The 15086-nt window shown below is 57.9% G+C and overlaps 1 protein-coding gene across 3 annotated transcripts in view; it reads left to right on the top strand.

Annotated features, from left to right (window-relative positions):
- The window catches only part of TXNRD2 (thioredoxin reductase 2), a 46571-nt gene that overhangs the window by 15327 nt on the left and 16158 nt on the right, over window positions 1-15086 (top strand). For all 3 annotated transcript variants that reach the window (XM_079762361.1, XM_079762362.1, XM_079762363.1), the window contains exons 9-11: window positions 7415-7434; window positions 8285-8376; window positions 10964-11138. In XM_079762361.1, the coding sequence (XP_079618487.1) occupies window positions 7415-7434; window positions 8285-8376; window positions 10964-11138 (287 nt within the window). The remainder of the gene's footprint in view (window positions 1-7414; window positions 7435-8284; window positions 8377-10963; window positions 11139-15086) is intronic.

The following is a 15086-nucleotide window of genomic DNA, read 5'->3' as shown; positions in this document are numbered from 1 at the left end:
GCGTAAGTGCTTCTTATGTGTAACATATACCTGAGGGTGTTTCACAAGTAGAAACCCGAGGTCCAAGGCAGATGCCCTTCACACCTTCACACATCTGCTGACATGCGCCCTCCCGGCGGGCTGCTCCCTGTAATACGGGCCTCCCGTCTCCCTCCTCATGTGGGCACCAGCTTTTCCACAGGCATACAAATGAAAGGAGCCTCTCCTGCCCCCGTCAGGGCGGCACCAGTGGCTTCTGCCCGAGGCACATCGGGTCCCTCCCAGATCTGCGCTCAAGCTCACGCAGGTTTGTGTCCCATCACCTTCCACAGGCACCCCCAGGCTGTGGTTTGCCTTTTGACTTAAAGGTAGTTAGTTTTTCATGCAGAAATTTTTAATTTTTATGTTGTCACATTTATTCCTTTTTTCTCTTTATGCGTAATTTCTGGGTTCCTGTTCTTTTATCTTTGACTGTCCAATAGGTTAAACATGACCTGGTTTTATTTGCATTTGCTATTATTAGTAATCTTTTTTGTGTATTTCTCGGCCATTTAAATGGAGTATCTGTATGCGAGTTTGTGTGTGAACGTCTGTGTGCCTGCGCGCGCGCGCGTGTGTGAATTGTTAGCTTGGTCCTTGGCCTGCTTTCTATCTGGTTTTCTTTTTCTTCTCTTATCTCTTATCTTCCAGCTGGTTTGCATATTAGGACTGTGATCCCATGTCGTTTATGTTGCAGACTTTCTCAGCTTGTCATGTCTTTTAACTTGTGCAATGTACAAATGTTTTTTTTAATGTAACTTAGATCTCTTTTTACACTTAATGGCTTTTAGATTTATTGCATGTTCAGGAAGGCCTTCCCTACCCCCAAGATTTTTTTTTTCCCCCTTAAAAAAAAAAGTAGCTTCTGTATTTTTCCCTTAGGGCTTCCACCCTTCAGCTTTGCCTTTGTGTCCGGGGTGTTTGCAGTTCATCTGTGGTGTGGTGGGGTGGTGACCCGGCTGCTGGAGTCTAGCATAGCTGGCCGCTCAGCCCCTCAGGCCAATCTGAAAGCTTCATCCAGGAGCTGAGTCCCTGTCCTGCCCTGACTCTCAGCTCCACTCTTCCTGTGGCATTGGCGAGAGTGCCTGGCATCGTCTTCAGAGGGGTAGGGTGGGAGACCCGGGTGCAGTGGGCACCGGCGGCACGCGGCGAGGTGGTCCTGGCTTGCACTGCTCCTCTGTGGCCGTGTGCTGGGGGCCGTGGCCCATTCGGCCAGGAAGACACGGCCCCAGATACTTTGTTCGGGAAAGAAACTGTAGTGTTTATTTTCTTCGTAAAAAAAAAAAAAAAATTTAGAGGATTTTTTTTAAAACAAGCTCTTTCGTTTAGAAGGAATCTAGGTATGTTATTGTTTAAGAAAAAAAAAGTGTTTGCAATGTATCAGTCACCCGTTTCGTTCTGAGCATGATTTATGTGAGGAAATGGTTTTTTTAAAAAATTAAGCTGGAGATATATCCCTGTACGATGCTTCTGTGAAAATGCAGCTTTTGTCCGGTGCTGTTAATGCAAGTTGTAACAGTGTGATATGGGAGTCAGTGTTTACATGTTACATTCCTCCGCGCAGTCAAAATAAGCCCGCAGGGTCTACAGTAGCATTTCTGTATTTTATCAGCTTGGGCTGGGGCTGAGGGGGAGGCCTCCGCTCACACTTGGAGGGGCTGTTTCTGCCAGATTTATTTGCCTTATAAATATTCCCCGTGTTTATTTTAACTCGCCTTTAAAATGGAGCTGAAATTAATATGGACCTGAGGGCTGCCCCCTGGCCCCAAGTGCCTCCCGTCACCGGCCGGGACGTTTTCTCCTTGGCCCCATCAAGGAGGCCAAGCTGGTGGCCGAGGGTGCCCGAGCGCCTGGCCGCCTCCTGCAGCGGGTACTGTGTCCTCTGAACAGCTCCCCAAGGCCGGTCGGAGGCTTTGGGTGGCACGCCAGGCCCCCGCTTTCTCATGGATTCTGCTGCATCTACAGGCCTCCCTCTCTCCTCCTCCGGTGATGGGGCCTGGCCAGCACGAGACCCTCTTCCACGGCGCACGATGACCAGTAGCTTCAGATCTGGCACCTGGGCCCACGGTGGGGCCTGCGGCTCTCAGCCTCCTGCGTTCGCTCCACCACCTTTGTTGCTCTGTGGAACCCCCCACAGCCACAGTGGTGTCCTAGCCTCAGGGACATGTGAGGAGACCCTTTCGTCCTTTGCTTGTGTCCAGGTCTGAGGAGCCCAGGGCTAATAGATGGCAGAGGGGGTGGCCCAGCCCGAGCCCAGGAAAACAGTCAACACCCTCACCACACAGCTGGGTACCTGATTTGGGCCTCCTGGAGGTGACGCGTCCCAGGTAGAGGACTCCAGCAAGTGCAGCGTGAGTTCCCGAGTTCACAGGCAGGACCTTCGGAGGCCAGGCGGGCTGGGCCAGCATGTGCGGGACCTGTGGCAGGCTGTACAGGTTGGCATCTTCAGCTCCGCCGCCTGAATGCCAGCTTTGTGTCCGGCTTGTGTCCCTTTTCCATTATTCTTGTTTCTTTCTCTCTCTTTTTAAAAAAATGTATTTTTATTGATTTCAGAGAGGAAGGAAGAGGGAGAGAGAGAGAGAAACATCCATGATGAGAGAGAATCATTGATCGGCTGCCTCCTGCATGCCCCCTACTGGGGATCAAGCCTGCATCCCAGGCATGTGCCCTTGACTGGAATCGAACCTGGGATCCTTCAGTCCATAGGCTGATGCTCTACCCACGGAACCAAACTGGTTAGCAGGGGTCCTCAAACTTTTTAAACAGGGGGCCAGTTCACTGTCCCTCAGACCGTTGGAGGGCCGGACTATAGTTTAAAAAAAACTATGAACAAATTCCTATGCACACTGCACATATCTTATTTTGAAGTAAAAAAACAAAACGGCAAAAACACCCGCATGTGGCCCGCGGGCCGTAGTTTGAGGACGCCTGGGTTGGGGCCTTATTTCTTTATTTTTGTGTGGAAACCCAGGATGGGTTGCAGATGCATGGATGATTCTGGGGGAAGGAAGGGGTCCTCTGGGCTGGCAGGAGCCCTTTGGGAAGGAATGGGCAGGGGAATAACGGCCACTTTGGGAAGCTCTCCCCAACCGGTGGAGGACGTAGGGGCACAGAGGGGGTGTACAGCCCTGCCTAGGGAGGCCCAAGCCCTGCATGGCCCAGTCATTCAGCTGGGCAACCCCCGGGCAGGTGGAGGGAACATGGAAGGGGAGAAAGGGGCCCACTCCCCACAGCTCCTGGAAGGATGCAGGTCCTGGGGTATCTACACCCAAGTGCCCCTGAGGCAGCCGGGCTCCACCTCCATCCACGGCCCCAGGATGTTTGCTTGTTCACATGGAGGGCCATCTCCCCTTAGAGGCCTTTTGGCCCCAGGCAGCCTGGTTGGGACTTGGGCCCAGCCCCCCAACCTGCTCAGGCCCAGGACCATCTGTTTGTGTGCCTTCAGGGCAGGCAGTCAAGGTCACTGTACCCACCCCCTTGGCTTCCTGGCCCAGCTGCTCAGCCCTGATGCCTGGGGCTCGCTCCGGGCTTGAGGCAGAGACCTGGCTCTGAGCGAGAGCTCTCACTGACGTCAGTGTCAGAACTTTCTCTGATGGCAAAGAGGACTCGAATGAGACCGGAGCCACCTCGGGTGGCTCTTCTCCCGTGTGGGACCCACCAGGCAGCAGAGTTACCATGTCCAGATGGGACCCAGGACCCTGTGTTCCCACTGCCACTCGGCCGCCTAGGCCTCCTCGAGGGTCTGCAGAGGGAGGCGCTGGCCGGCCTGCCCCGCACGGCCCAGCTCGCTTTCCCGCCGGCCTGTGCGCTGCCCTGCGGCTGCTCCACAGCCTGACCCCTGTCCTTGGGCCCCAGCGAGCGTGAAGCAGGGCGAGTCTGTGACTGGGGCTGCCTGTCGGAGTAGGTCACGGAAGGAGCTTTTGTGTGACCCTTGTTAAGCACAGAAGCTGATTAGGTACTGGAACCGCTTTTCTCTCTTCCTAAGAGCAAGAGAGAAGAATGTAGATTTTATTTTGCGAAGCACCACAGCCATTCATTTAGGAAAATTCACTGCAGCTTAATTTTTCATTTTCTGCCTAACTTCCATGTTTGTTTAGCGTGAGCATGACATCCTTACGTCCAGCAAAGGGAGGTGAGCCAGCAGCGTGGACCTGGCTACCAGCTGGAAAGCCCTGCTGCCCGTCTCCCGGAGCGTGTCCCCGTGACTAAGTCATGGAGGGCTCAGGGGCTCAGGAGACGCCTCCTCAGGGCGGCAGTAGTTGTGGGGCCAGAGCCTGAGGTGGCATCCGTCATGGGGCCAGAATGTAGAGAACCGGGCCTGGTGGAGTGGGCCCAGCAACAGGCCCTGAGGGTGGGAGGGGGCTGGCCCACACGGGGGAGGAGGCCTTGGGTCCCCCGCCCCCCGTGCTGCCTCCCTAAGGGCCTGTTTGGCATTTCCTGCGCTGGCAGGACTGCCAAGGGGCCAGGTGCCTGCCGCGAGGCCCTCACTTTGTGTGGGTATTCCCCTTGGGGAGCAGATCAGGGGCCTTCAAACTCGAGAGGCAGGTGGAGAGCTCTTTAAGCCAGGGCTTCCCGGGCCTGAATTAAGGCTTTTGTTTCTGTTTCCCCCCCCCCCCCCCATTCAGATCTTGAACAAGAAAGCCTGCCCTGTGATTAGGCTAATCCCGCTGTAGCTATACCTTCGTGTAAAACGTTTGCACGCAGAGAGGCACAGAGAGTAGTCAGAGCAGCAGGGAAATGGAACCAGGGCCTCCAAGTGCAGGTGGTGACTTCCGGCGTGGGCTGATGGCCTAGTCCTGGGCCTCCTAATGCAGAGATAGGCAAGTTTCCAGCCCTCAGAAGCTCACTCCTCCCGCCCCAGGTGCAACAAGCTGGCCCCCGACTTCCGCTGCCAGCACTGCTGTCCTCCCGTGGCCGGCCAGGGCCGGCGTTGGCCACTGTGACGCGGCACCCAGGCTCAGCCCCATCATCCTCAGCCCCCCATGCAGGCCCAGCATGTCCTCAGTGGCCAGAGGAAGCTGATCTGCAGTTTCAAACTTTCCAATAAAAACGAGATGGTGCCGAAACCGGTTTGGCTCAGTGGATAAGAGAGTCGGCCTGTGGACTGAAAGGTCCCGGGTTCGATTCCGGTCAAGGGCATGTGCCTTGGTTGTGGGCACATCCCCAGTGGGGGGTGTGCAGGAGGCGGCTGGTCGATGTTTCTCTCTCATCGATGTTTCTGACTCTCTATCCCTCTCCCTTCCTCTCTGTGAAAAGTCAATAAAATATATATTTTAAAAAAAAATGTGATGGCGCCCCTGCCTCCTGGCACTCTCCCCACTCATGACCTGGAGGCTCCACTTTGGCTCCATCTCGTTCTTACTTGAGTCCATCTGAAGGGGTTCTCTGGCTGAGTTCTCGGATCCTCCGTTCTTCAAAGAATAAGCATTATTGGATAAATTGGGGTACCGGGTGGAGTGAAAACCAAGGTGGCTGATAATCCTGCCTCATGAAGGCAGGAAGAGGCCCAGAGCCACCCTGGGCACATGTGGGATGCCCGCTTTGGTTTGTGGGATTTCAGCCGCACACATTTGGTCAAGGACATCCCCTTCGGAAAGACCTGCCTGCCTCCTGCCTCCTCCCAAATATGCCCCCTGTTGGCGACTCGGACCTGGTGGTCCTGGGGTTGGGGGCACCGTGACTTTGAGGGGGAAGTGGGAGGCCCAGCGCACTAAGGGGTGTCTGTGGGAGGAGCTGGGGATTCAGCACCTGCCTGCCCTGTCTCTCCATCCAGCTCCCCATCTTTAGTGCAGGAGGGTAGGGAGGAACGTGGGGGCTGCAGAAGCGTAATGTGTTTGCCCAAATCAGACCATGTACGTAGCCGTGTTGTATACAATGAGTACCTGGAGCTGTCCTGTAGGCCATGGCTGTGGACAGTCCACTCGACAGGACGGCCCACTTTTACAGAGACAGGAAGGCTCGGAGACAAGCAGGGACAGGCCATTTGGAGGACAGAGGGGCTGCCGTGGCGGTCGGCACACGCCATTGCCGCCGCTGGAAGCAGGGAGCAAAGTGCACTCGCTGTGTGTTCAGCAGTGATGCCCTAGCTCAGCTTTGTTCTTGTGTTTGGGGCAGGGTATTCAAAGTAGCTAAAGTCTGTTTGTATCAGAATTTCATATCTTAAAGAAAGGCTTATCCCTCTCACCATATAATCAAGTCCCCCAAAAATAGTTAGGTCTTTTGTTAATTTTGAAAATGTACCTGTGCGTAGACATCTAGGTGACACCACACGGGTGCAGGAGTCCCCTCGGCTTCCCCGTGCACTGAGCTCGCTGCAGTCGCCCAGGCGTGACTCCATGGCTCTCTCCAGCTCCTGAGAGGAAGCCATGTGCCGGTTGCTTCTCACAGGGCACCTGCACGAGTGTTCCCCGGGATCCGCCACTTCTTGAAACGGAATTATATCATTAGTACCTGGCGGGATTAGAGCTGACATTAGGCTTAGCCATCCTTACATCACCTCCTCTTGTTCAAAGGCTGAAGGAGTGATCTGACAAGCCCACCCACACATCGCCTCCCAGGCTGGGAGTTTTCCTTCTGCGTTAGGTTCCGTGCGCGTGTGCATGTGTGAGCATGCGTGCAAGTGTGTATGTGTGTGCATGCCGAGCGTGGAGCTGAATTGCAGGAGAGCATTTATACTACTATGGCAGATACTTTTAAATGATTGTGCTGGGTCCCTGTGTCCTGTGTCTGCCTCTTCTCCCAGGTACCCTTCTCCTTGCTCAGAGAAGCTGGCTCTCCAGGCCCTGGGCCTGCGTGTGCTGGGGCTGGACAGGCAGGTGTCAGCCTTCCGGCCCGACCTGCCCTGGTCAAGAGTGTTCTGCCCATAGACGATGCTTTCCAGGAGCCCCCACCCCACGGTGTGGTGCCCTCCCCATTCTGCCAAGTGTCCTTGTTGCCACCCTGGCTGCAGGAGGTCCAGAGAGACCCCAAGGCAGAGCTTACCTGAGGGAGGAGGAAAACCCTTCTGCGTCCTCGGACTGGGCTTTTCCCGCCATGCCCCTGGGTCCACGCGGGCCCCACTCCCAGGGCCTTTCATGGGACATGTGCTGTTTTGTCCCCGGCCACTCACATCCTTCACCACCAGGCAATTTTCTGACCCAAAGACACTGTTTGTCATGTTGTGTTTCACAGCTGCAGCCTCGGGGAAGTGGGTGTTGTACCTTGGGACGAGCTGTTTGAACGCTCGGCCTCAGCGGACGCGCCCGCAGTCACCCGTCAGCTGACTGAGTGCCTTGCGCGGCGGCTGAAGGGCCCCGTCCCCGTGGCAGAGCCCCCCCTTGGAGCAGCTGCTTGTGTGTGGTGGTGGGCCACGTGTGAGACTCACTCCTGTTCTTCTCTGTGCTCATCCCTCTAACAGGTTGGTGGTCGGAGCCAGCTGTATCCTTTGATGGCGTGCAGGTGACCAAGGGCCGCGCGCCTGCGTCCCGAGAGGGGATGCTCAGGGCCCCGAGCCCTCCCCGCTGCCCTCCCTCTGCCCGCGAGTACACTCGCTGCCTGGAAGCAGGCACTTAAAGGGCCACTCCGAGTGGATGACCTGTACTCGGGGGACAATTTTAGGCTGACCTTTGAGTCTAGGGCTTCCGGAGGCTCTTCCTGAGCCACACGCTGAGCGGCTGAGGCAGCTGGGCCAGCTGGACGCAGCCGTGAGGCAGGTGATCCTCCCTGGAGAGCAGCCCCGCTCACTCAGGTCCGCTCCTTTAGAGGGAGCCGCAGAACCAGGGGGGTCAGGCGAGGCGCCACAGGAGGCCCTGGGGTCAGGAAGGGGGTCATTCAGGGGAGATGAAGTGCTGGGGCTGCTAAGCCCAGAGCACAGGCCAGAAGCTGCTGCCTTGTGTCTTTCATGGACGGCGTGTTTCCTCTCCATCACCACTCGGACCCCACAGAGTGGGCCTCATCCTAGAGGCCGAGGTGAAACTCCAGGGAGTCTGGACAGATGCCCCGTGGAGGCAGAAGCCTCCTGGCCCATGGGTGCTGGAGGGAGCCCCGCCCTTGTCCCCGCACGTTTGAGAGATGGGGGAGGGGGGGTGCCCTGCGGCCGGTGTTGGGAGACTCCTTTGGATACTACACTTGATCTTAGCCAAAAGGCCGAGAAGCGATTGGGAGACTCCTTTGGGCCGGCTGGGGACTGGTGGGAAGTGGGCTGCTGGTGTCGGGCCCTGGGGATCTCGCCACTTGGCTTCCGATGTCCTGATGGGCCAGCGGGCACTCCTTAGCTTGTCTCTGGCAGACGTGGCCCTGGAGTGCGCCGGCTTCCTCACCGGCCTCGGACTGGACACCACCGTCATGATGCGCAGCATCCCCCTGCGGGGCTTTGACCAGGTACAGCCCAGGCCCCGCCCCCACCCTGTGGTCTGCAGGTGTGGGCTGGGAGCCTCAGTCTTTAGAAGCTGGCCCTTGAGTTGAATGAGGAGGTTGTTCATAAAACATACAACACCTGCCAGAGTGGAAGCAGGATCGTCACGTAGGGCGTGTGGCAGCCCTGGGCACGCCGGGCCAGCCTCCCAGACCTCGGCCGTTCCGTCAGCAGGTGTATGTCAGCCGAGGTGCGAGCCCCGCCTCCTTGCTGAGGTGTGATGGGGGTGCCCTCTCAGCAAGGGGAGCACCAGGCAAGGAAGCAGGTGGCAGACTGGCGAGGCCCTGGGCGGCCACTTCAGAAGACAGCAGCTCCTGGCCACAGGACTGGCCACCTGCCATAGACTGAAAGACGGGACCCGTGAGCCCCGATGAGCACTCGGCTCCCCGGCCGGGGGCAGTCCACCCTGAGCACTCGGAGCATCAGCATAGCCTCCGAGGCCTCATCGCTCACATGCCTTGTACAGGGGCAGCGCCAGCTGAATGCACAGTGAGCCTGTGTGTCCACTCCTGACCGCTGTGTGGCAGGAGCCAAAGGCCATCTCACCCGTGCAGGTTGTCCTCACGAGTGTCCGGGACGCAGACACCCATGTGATGGCAGATGCACCTATGTGAACAGCTAGTTGAATGTTTTTAACTAAAAACTCTCCAAGGAAAGGTCACCTGTTAAAACCCAAGTGTGGGGTTGTGACGATGGCAAACCCTCCATGCCTCCCCAAAGAAGACAGACAGCCCCTCATCACACAGTCCCACCGGCCCTCAGTCCACCCTCCGTTCCCGGGCCTGCCCTGCCCTGCCCGGTGATACAGAGACTTGCCCCGCCACGGTGGGCCCACCATGTGCCGTTTGCCCTTCTGCTGCCACACTCGTCGGTCACTTCCCTCAGCGCAGAGGCCCTGAGTGCCTGCTGGGGGACAGGCCGCTGAGCCCCGGGCTGTGGGGAGAATGGACCAGGCAGCAGACAGGAGCCACGAGGAGGCCACACGGAGGATGCAGCAGAAATGAGGCGGGAGAGGCAGAGGGGACTGTGGGGACCAGGGCTGCGGGAGGGCTGGCCTTGGCACTGAATGGAGGCAGAAGCTGGGGGCAATGGGAAGGGGGAGCAGTTCCCAGAGAGGGGCCAATGGAGGGAAGGAGAAGAGGCTGGATCAGGCCTCCTGAGGGGCTGGAGTGAGCAAGGCCGGGCTGGAGGGCCAATTGGCGGTAGAGTTCCCTGGAGGGGAGGTGGTCTGATGCCTGGGTACAGTCGGATTCGTCCCACTTGGAGGCAGTGGGATCACCCCAGGGAGGGTCGGGAGGGGAGGGAGCAGGCCCCAGGTGTGCCCTGGGGGAGGGACAATGGCAAGGCCAGGTGACCAAGGCCGCGCTCCAGCAAGAAGAGTCAGTCAGAGCTCCTCACTGCAGCCCCAGTGGCAGGCCCGGGGACGGTGGCGCTGCGCCGTAGCTCAAGGGGGCCAGCTGTTCCCCTCCGACTGAGACAGGGATGTCCAGGCGGTCAGGAGTCCACAGGGCTCCAGGAAGGGCAGGCAGCCTCCCTGCCTGCTCCTGTGACGGGGGCGACAATCCCAGAGAGGCCGGGCTTCCCCTGCTGTTCCCGTCCCTAAGTGAGCTGGTGCGTCTGAGCAGACACCAGGGCGTTTAAAGTGACTTTACTTTCTCCTGAAAGATGAAGCTGTGGCTGACTGCGCCGTGGTGACCAGCCCCACGGTGGCTCCAGAACGAGGCTCCCCGTCTGCAGCCTGGGGGCGCGGGCTGGGAGGAAGGAGCCCTCTCTATAGATGACCCGCCCCCCCAGCAGCACCCACTATCCTGCATTTCTTGGTGGGGAACAGAGGGGCCCACCTACTGTCCCAGCTCCCTGCTCCATGAGGGAGGGCGGGGAGCCGAGCGCCCCCTCAGGCTGGGCAGAGCCCCAGAAGGGTGCTTCTCTGTCTTTAATTTCAGTGGAGACAGTTCATTAGTATCTAAAGAAGAGCCCACAGGTCAAGTGCATCCTAGCTGAAGGGCTCAGGTTCTCTGGTTTAGAGCTGGGGGCTGGGGAAGGGGGTGCCGGCTCTTCTTTCAGCTCCACAGAGAACAAGGGCGCCCGGAGGTGGGGCGGTCTGCATGGGGCCATGTAGAAGGGGAGCCCTGAACCTTCTCTTTTTTTATTTATAATTTTTAAAAAAATATATTTTATTGATTTTTTACAGAGAGGAAGAGAGAGGGATAGAGAGCTAGAAACATCCTTGAGAGAGAAACATCGATCAGCTGCCTCTTGCACACCCCCTACTGGGGATGTGCCCGCAACCAAGGTACATGCCCTTGGCCGGAATTGAACCTGGGGCCCTTGGCCGGAATTGAACCTGGGACCCTTGAGTCCGCAGGCCGATGCTCCATCCACTGAGCCAAACCGGTTTCGGCTGAGCCTTCTCTTTTGAAGAGACCCCTCTTACCCCCACCTCGGGGCCTTTGCAAGGAGGCAGGCGGCTAGGTCCTCTCCTCCTGCTCAGTCATCAGGAGCGACATTTTCACTGCCACCTGGTCCTCACAGCATGTCCTCTGTGCTTTGCAGCAAATGTCAGCCTTGGTCACGGACTACATGGCTTCTCACGGAACCAGGTTTCTGAGGGGCTGCACCGCCTTGAGAGTGAAGAGGCTCCTGGACAACCAGCTTCAGGTCACCTGGAAGGACCTCGCCTCCGGCAGGGAGGACATGGACACCTTCAACACCGTCCTGTGGGCCGTAGGTAAGGGGTGTGAGCCCCGTGTGCGCGGGCCTGAGTGCACACAGGTGGGGAGCGTGGCGCCGCCTCCCCCTCCCGCTGCTTCCAGGGGCTCCCTCATCCTGCTGGCTCTCAGGTGGGTTGGCGCCACAGCGCGCCTCTTGGGCCGGCGTAAAGACTCGTGGGGTTGCTCCTGATAGACTTCCCAGTGGGTTGCTGTGCGCGCTCTAGGTCATCACATGCTACGGGGGCCCTTTTACCAGCCTTTCCGGCAGTCACACTGCAGATTTCCAAGGACAGCATCCAGGGACAGGACAGAGACCCGAGGCCTCTTCCGGCCAGGCATGGGCTGGGTTCTCATCCTCCGGTGCTCTGAGAGGCCTCGGGGCAGCTGTTGGTAGGGCCAAGGCTGGGCAGGTGTGACTCTCAGAACTCGCCCATTGCCCACCTTGCCGGACACACTCCCTCCCAGGCGGGCCCTCCCTGCACTCCTAGGCCACCCCTGGGGAGGAGGCGGGGAGTGGGTGTGGTAGGGGAAGATCCTTGCTCAGGGCCTGGACCTGGGCTGACTCGGGCGGGGAGTGGGCTTTGGGGAAAGGCCTGGAGCTGGGTAGGGAGGACAGGGGGCCTGGTCTCCGCTGGGACGCTCCTGCTGTGGCTCCTGGGGTGAGAGTTGTTTTCCTCGTCACCCGCCCACTTGCGTGTTAAATCGAGGTCTTGCTCACTCTGGATGTGTTCCGCGTGAGGGGTTTTCTCCGCCTGGTCAGTTGTCCCTCTTCGGTGAACCTGGGCTCGAAATCCTGTGGCTAACAGGCTTGTCCTCGGCTCGTGTCCATGAAGCGCGTGGTCACCGAGCACTCAGAGGGGGTCCTGCCGGTGCTGGCTAAGTCCTGGTGGCTCGGTCCCCGTGCTCCTTGAGGCGGGGCTCCTGGCAGGAGCAGGTGTGCATCACAGAGCAGTGGATTTCTGAAAAGCTCAGAGTGATCGGGAATCACAAGGTGAACTGACCTTCAGAGGATGTTCACTTTGGTGGTCAACATGAGCGGATCTGAGGAGCAAGGAAAAGGATCGGAAATGCCCCCGAGTGAATTTAGTGCCTCTTCATCAAAAGCCAATAAGTTACCAAAGGAAATACTCTTGATCCACTTGTAAAAGTGAATTTTGAGTAGGTTTATGCTGATGAACATGAAAGATTGTATAATTGTTCAGACCCAGAAATGTAAATTGACCTGTAATACCTTAACCCTTTGCACTTGCTCGCTTTTTTCATCGAGCTGCTACCGATGCTAACCGTGTCGAGTCACACTCAACATCTGAGTGCAAAAGGTTAAACTCCATTCTAAACTGGGAGGCGGCATGTTTCTCTTTCCCACTTGTACCCCAGCACTAGCCCTTCGTCTTCTGGTCTCTGTGCCCACCACGTCCCTGGTCTCCACCTTCGCACCGAGGCACAAGCCTGCACCCAGCGCTACCTGCCGAGGCCATGCTGATGGCAGCAGCTCAGAGGGCAAGGGTCTGTGCCCTCGGAAAGCTTTAGGGTCGCCCAGCTTCCAGACGGGGCCTGGTGGATGACAAGCAAGGCCCCCCAACATGCATGCCTGCCCTCCCCCACCAGGAGTTCATTTTATTTTTTTGTGTGTTTTCAAAAAGAGCATCCCCAGACAGTCTGCCCGGCATGATTGATGCTGGGGGTGTAAGCTTTTCACAGTCCTTGGCCTTTGACCTTGCTTCCCCAGGCGGCGCTGCGGTGGCGGCGGTTTCTGGCACGCCTTCTGGGGCTGCACGGGCATGTGCTGACTTTGCTGCTCGCTCCTGGGCCAGGTTTTGTAAACATCAGGAGCTACTTCCCAGTTTAACAACTGGGAATGTTTTCTGCCGGTTTACTCCTGTAAGCCTTTAACCAAAGCTCTATTTCTACTTGCAATAAAGGATGATCCGATCCAGGAGGTTAAAATAAAACACCCTGGGGGCCACACGGCTGGTGCAACGGAGCTCTTGGACCGGACATCCCGCCCCGGCAGCGAGCTGGGCTTTGACATCAGTTAAGAACAGAAAAGGGAAGGATGCCCCTCGTGCCCCGTGGACACGCGCAGGGGGCTGCCGGGAGCTCCAGTGGGGCTGAGTGCCGGCCCAGCCCGGATGCCCCTGATGCCTGGGCCACAGCTGGTGAGGACCGTGCACGCAGGGATGGCGAAGTCAGCCCTACAGTCTGGAAGCCAAGGAGGACTCCGCGCCTCTTCCTCCGCGCAGCCTTGATCTCCACGTGGTGGATTAAACACATTAGCAGTTAAAGCAGTTAATTGCTGTGCAGGGGGCCCTCTCATTGTTTGTCTCTGAATCACCCACCCACACCAGGTGTCTCAGATAATAGACTGGGAACTCGCAGCGAGGAGGATTTCCTGTCTGCAGATGTGCCGATTACAGTGCTGAGTGAAGACAGTCAGCCTGTGCTGCCGGCTCGAATTCGCCCTGCACAGTTAACCAGTTGTGGCCTGAATCCCCGCGGTCTCGGGGAGCAGGCGCAGGACGAGCGTCAGGAGTGGACACTCGGAGCATCAGTGCTTCTCAGCTGGTGGTCAGCTTTAGTTCAGCTGAGGTTTTATTCTAAAGGGCGGCCGGAAGGGGTTTGGATCGCAGCCTGGAACGTCACCGGCCGGCACCCCTGCCCCTCAGCATCCCCAGCCTCTCGGCAAGATTCTGTCCTCCACTCAAGGGAAGGATGAAGGCCTTGGCGCCTCCATCCCGGGGCCATGGCGTTCTGCTCACTGTTGGAAGAGCCAGATGGCCGTGTTCTCAGCGCCCATGGTGCCGGGAGGGCTGTTCCAGACCCGCCTCGGGCGCCCCCAGGGTCTGCTGGGTGAGACCTGGGGAATCAGCCCCGAAGCCATTTCCTTTTCTCAGGCTTCGTCCCAGCAGAAGAGCTGTGGTCGTCCCCCTGTTAGGTCACTCTGAACTCCTAAGGTGGTGTAAAAGGAGCCAGCAGGCCCTGGCGCTGAGGCACTGGGGGCCCAGCGTTCCCGCTTCCATCCAGCCACCATACTGAGGCACCCACCACGAGCCACTCTTGAGGACAGCCCACCCACACAGCATGTGTACTTGGACCACGGCCAGGGACACAGGAGGTGTCCGGGGAGCCATGCTGGGGGCCCACCACGCCCAGGGCGGGGAGCACATCTGTCCAGGGTGGACTGCAGCCTGGAGCTCTTCTCTCTCTGCCCCGGGATCGTGTTCCAGTGCACATGGTAGCCGTCCTTGCTCAACTGTGCTCATCGGATGGCGCGGCCACACCGCACACACGGCTCCCAAAGTCCCTGAGGAATTTTCCTCACGGGGCCAGGCAGCAGGAGAGGGGGCAGGAGGCACAACAGAACTGAGCCCCAGGGCTGGGGATTCCTGGGTGGGAGTGCACCGAGTCCAGCAAAAAAGGAAGAGGCAGCCCAGGGCTCCGGCTCCTCCAGGCCATGGATGTTGGGGAGGAGCTTGTGGGCTGACCGGGGATGCAGCCTGGTTTGGAGAAGCCCGGGTCCAAGGCCACCGGGCCTGTTCTCTGGGACCGCATGTTGCTGTGGCTGTAGGAGAGCACGTGCCCGGCTGTCTCCTTCCCGGAGGGGACTCTGCAGTGGCCTGGCTGTGACAGGTCACAAACAGAAGACTGCTCTGTGACAGATACCTCGATTCACCCAGTGCCCACCCTTCCCTCTCTCAAGGTGGAGCAGCTGGCCTTGAAAAATGAACTACTCTTCTTCTGATATTCTAATGCAGTGGTCGGCAAACTCATTAGTCAACAGAGCCAAATATCAACAGTACAACGATTGAAATTTCTTTTGAGAGCCAAATTTTTTAAACTTAAACTTCTTCTAATGCCACTTCTTCAAAATAGACTCGCCCAGGCCGTGGTATTTTGTGGAAGAGCCACGCTCAAGGGGCCAAAGAGCTGCATGTGGCTCGCGAGCCATGGTTTGCCGACCACTG

This window comes from Cnephaeus nilssonii (genome assembly GCF_951640355.1).
Source record: "Cnephaeus nilssonii genome assembly, chromosome: 22".
Taxonomy (NCBI): Eukaryota; Metazoa; Chordata; class Mammalia; order Chiroptera; family Vespertilionidae; genus Cnephaeus; species Cnephaeus nilssonii.
The sequence above is the reverse complement of the archived record's forward strand: the minus strand, read 5'-3'. Positions and strand labels throughout refer to the sequence as shown.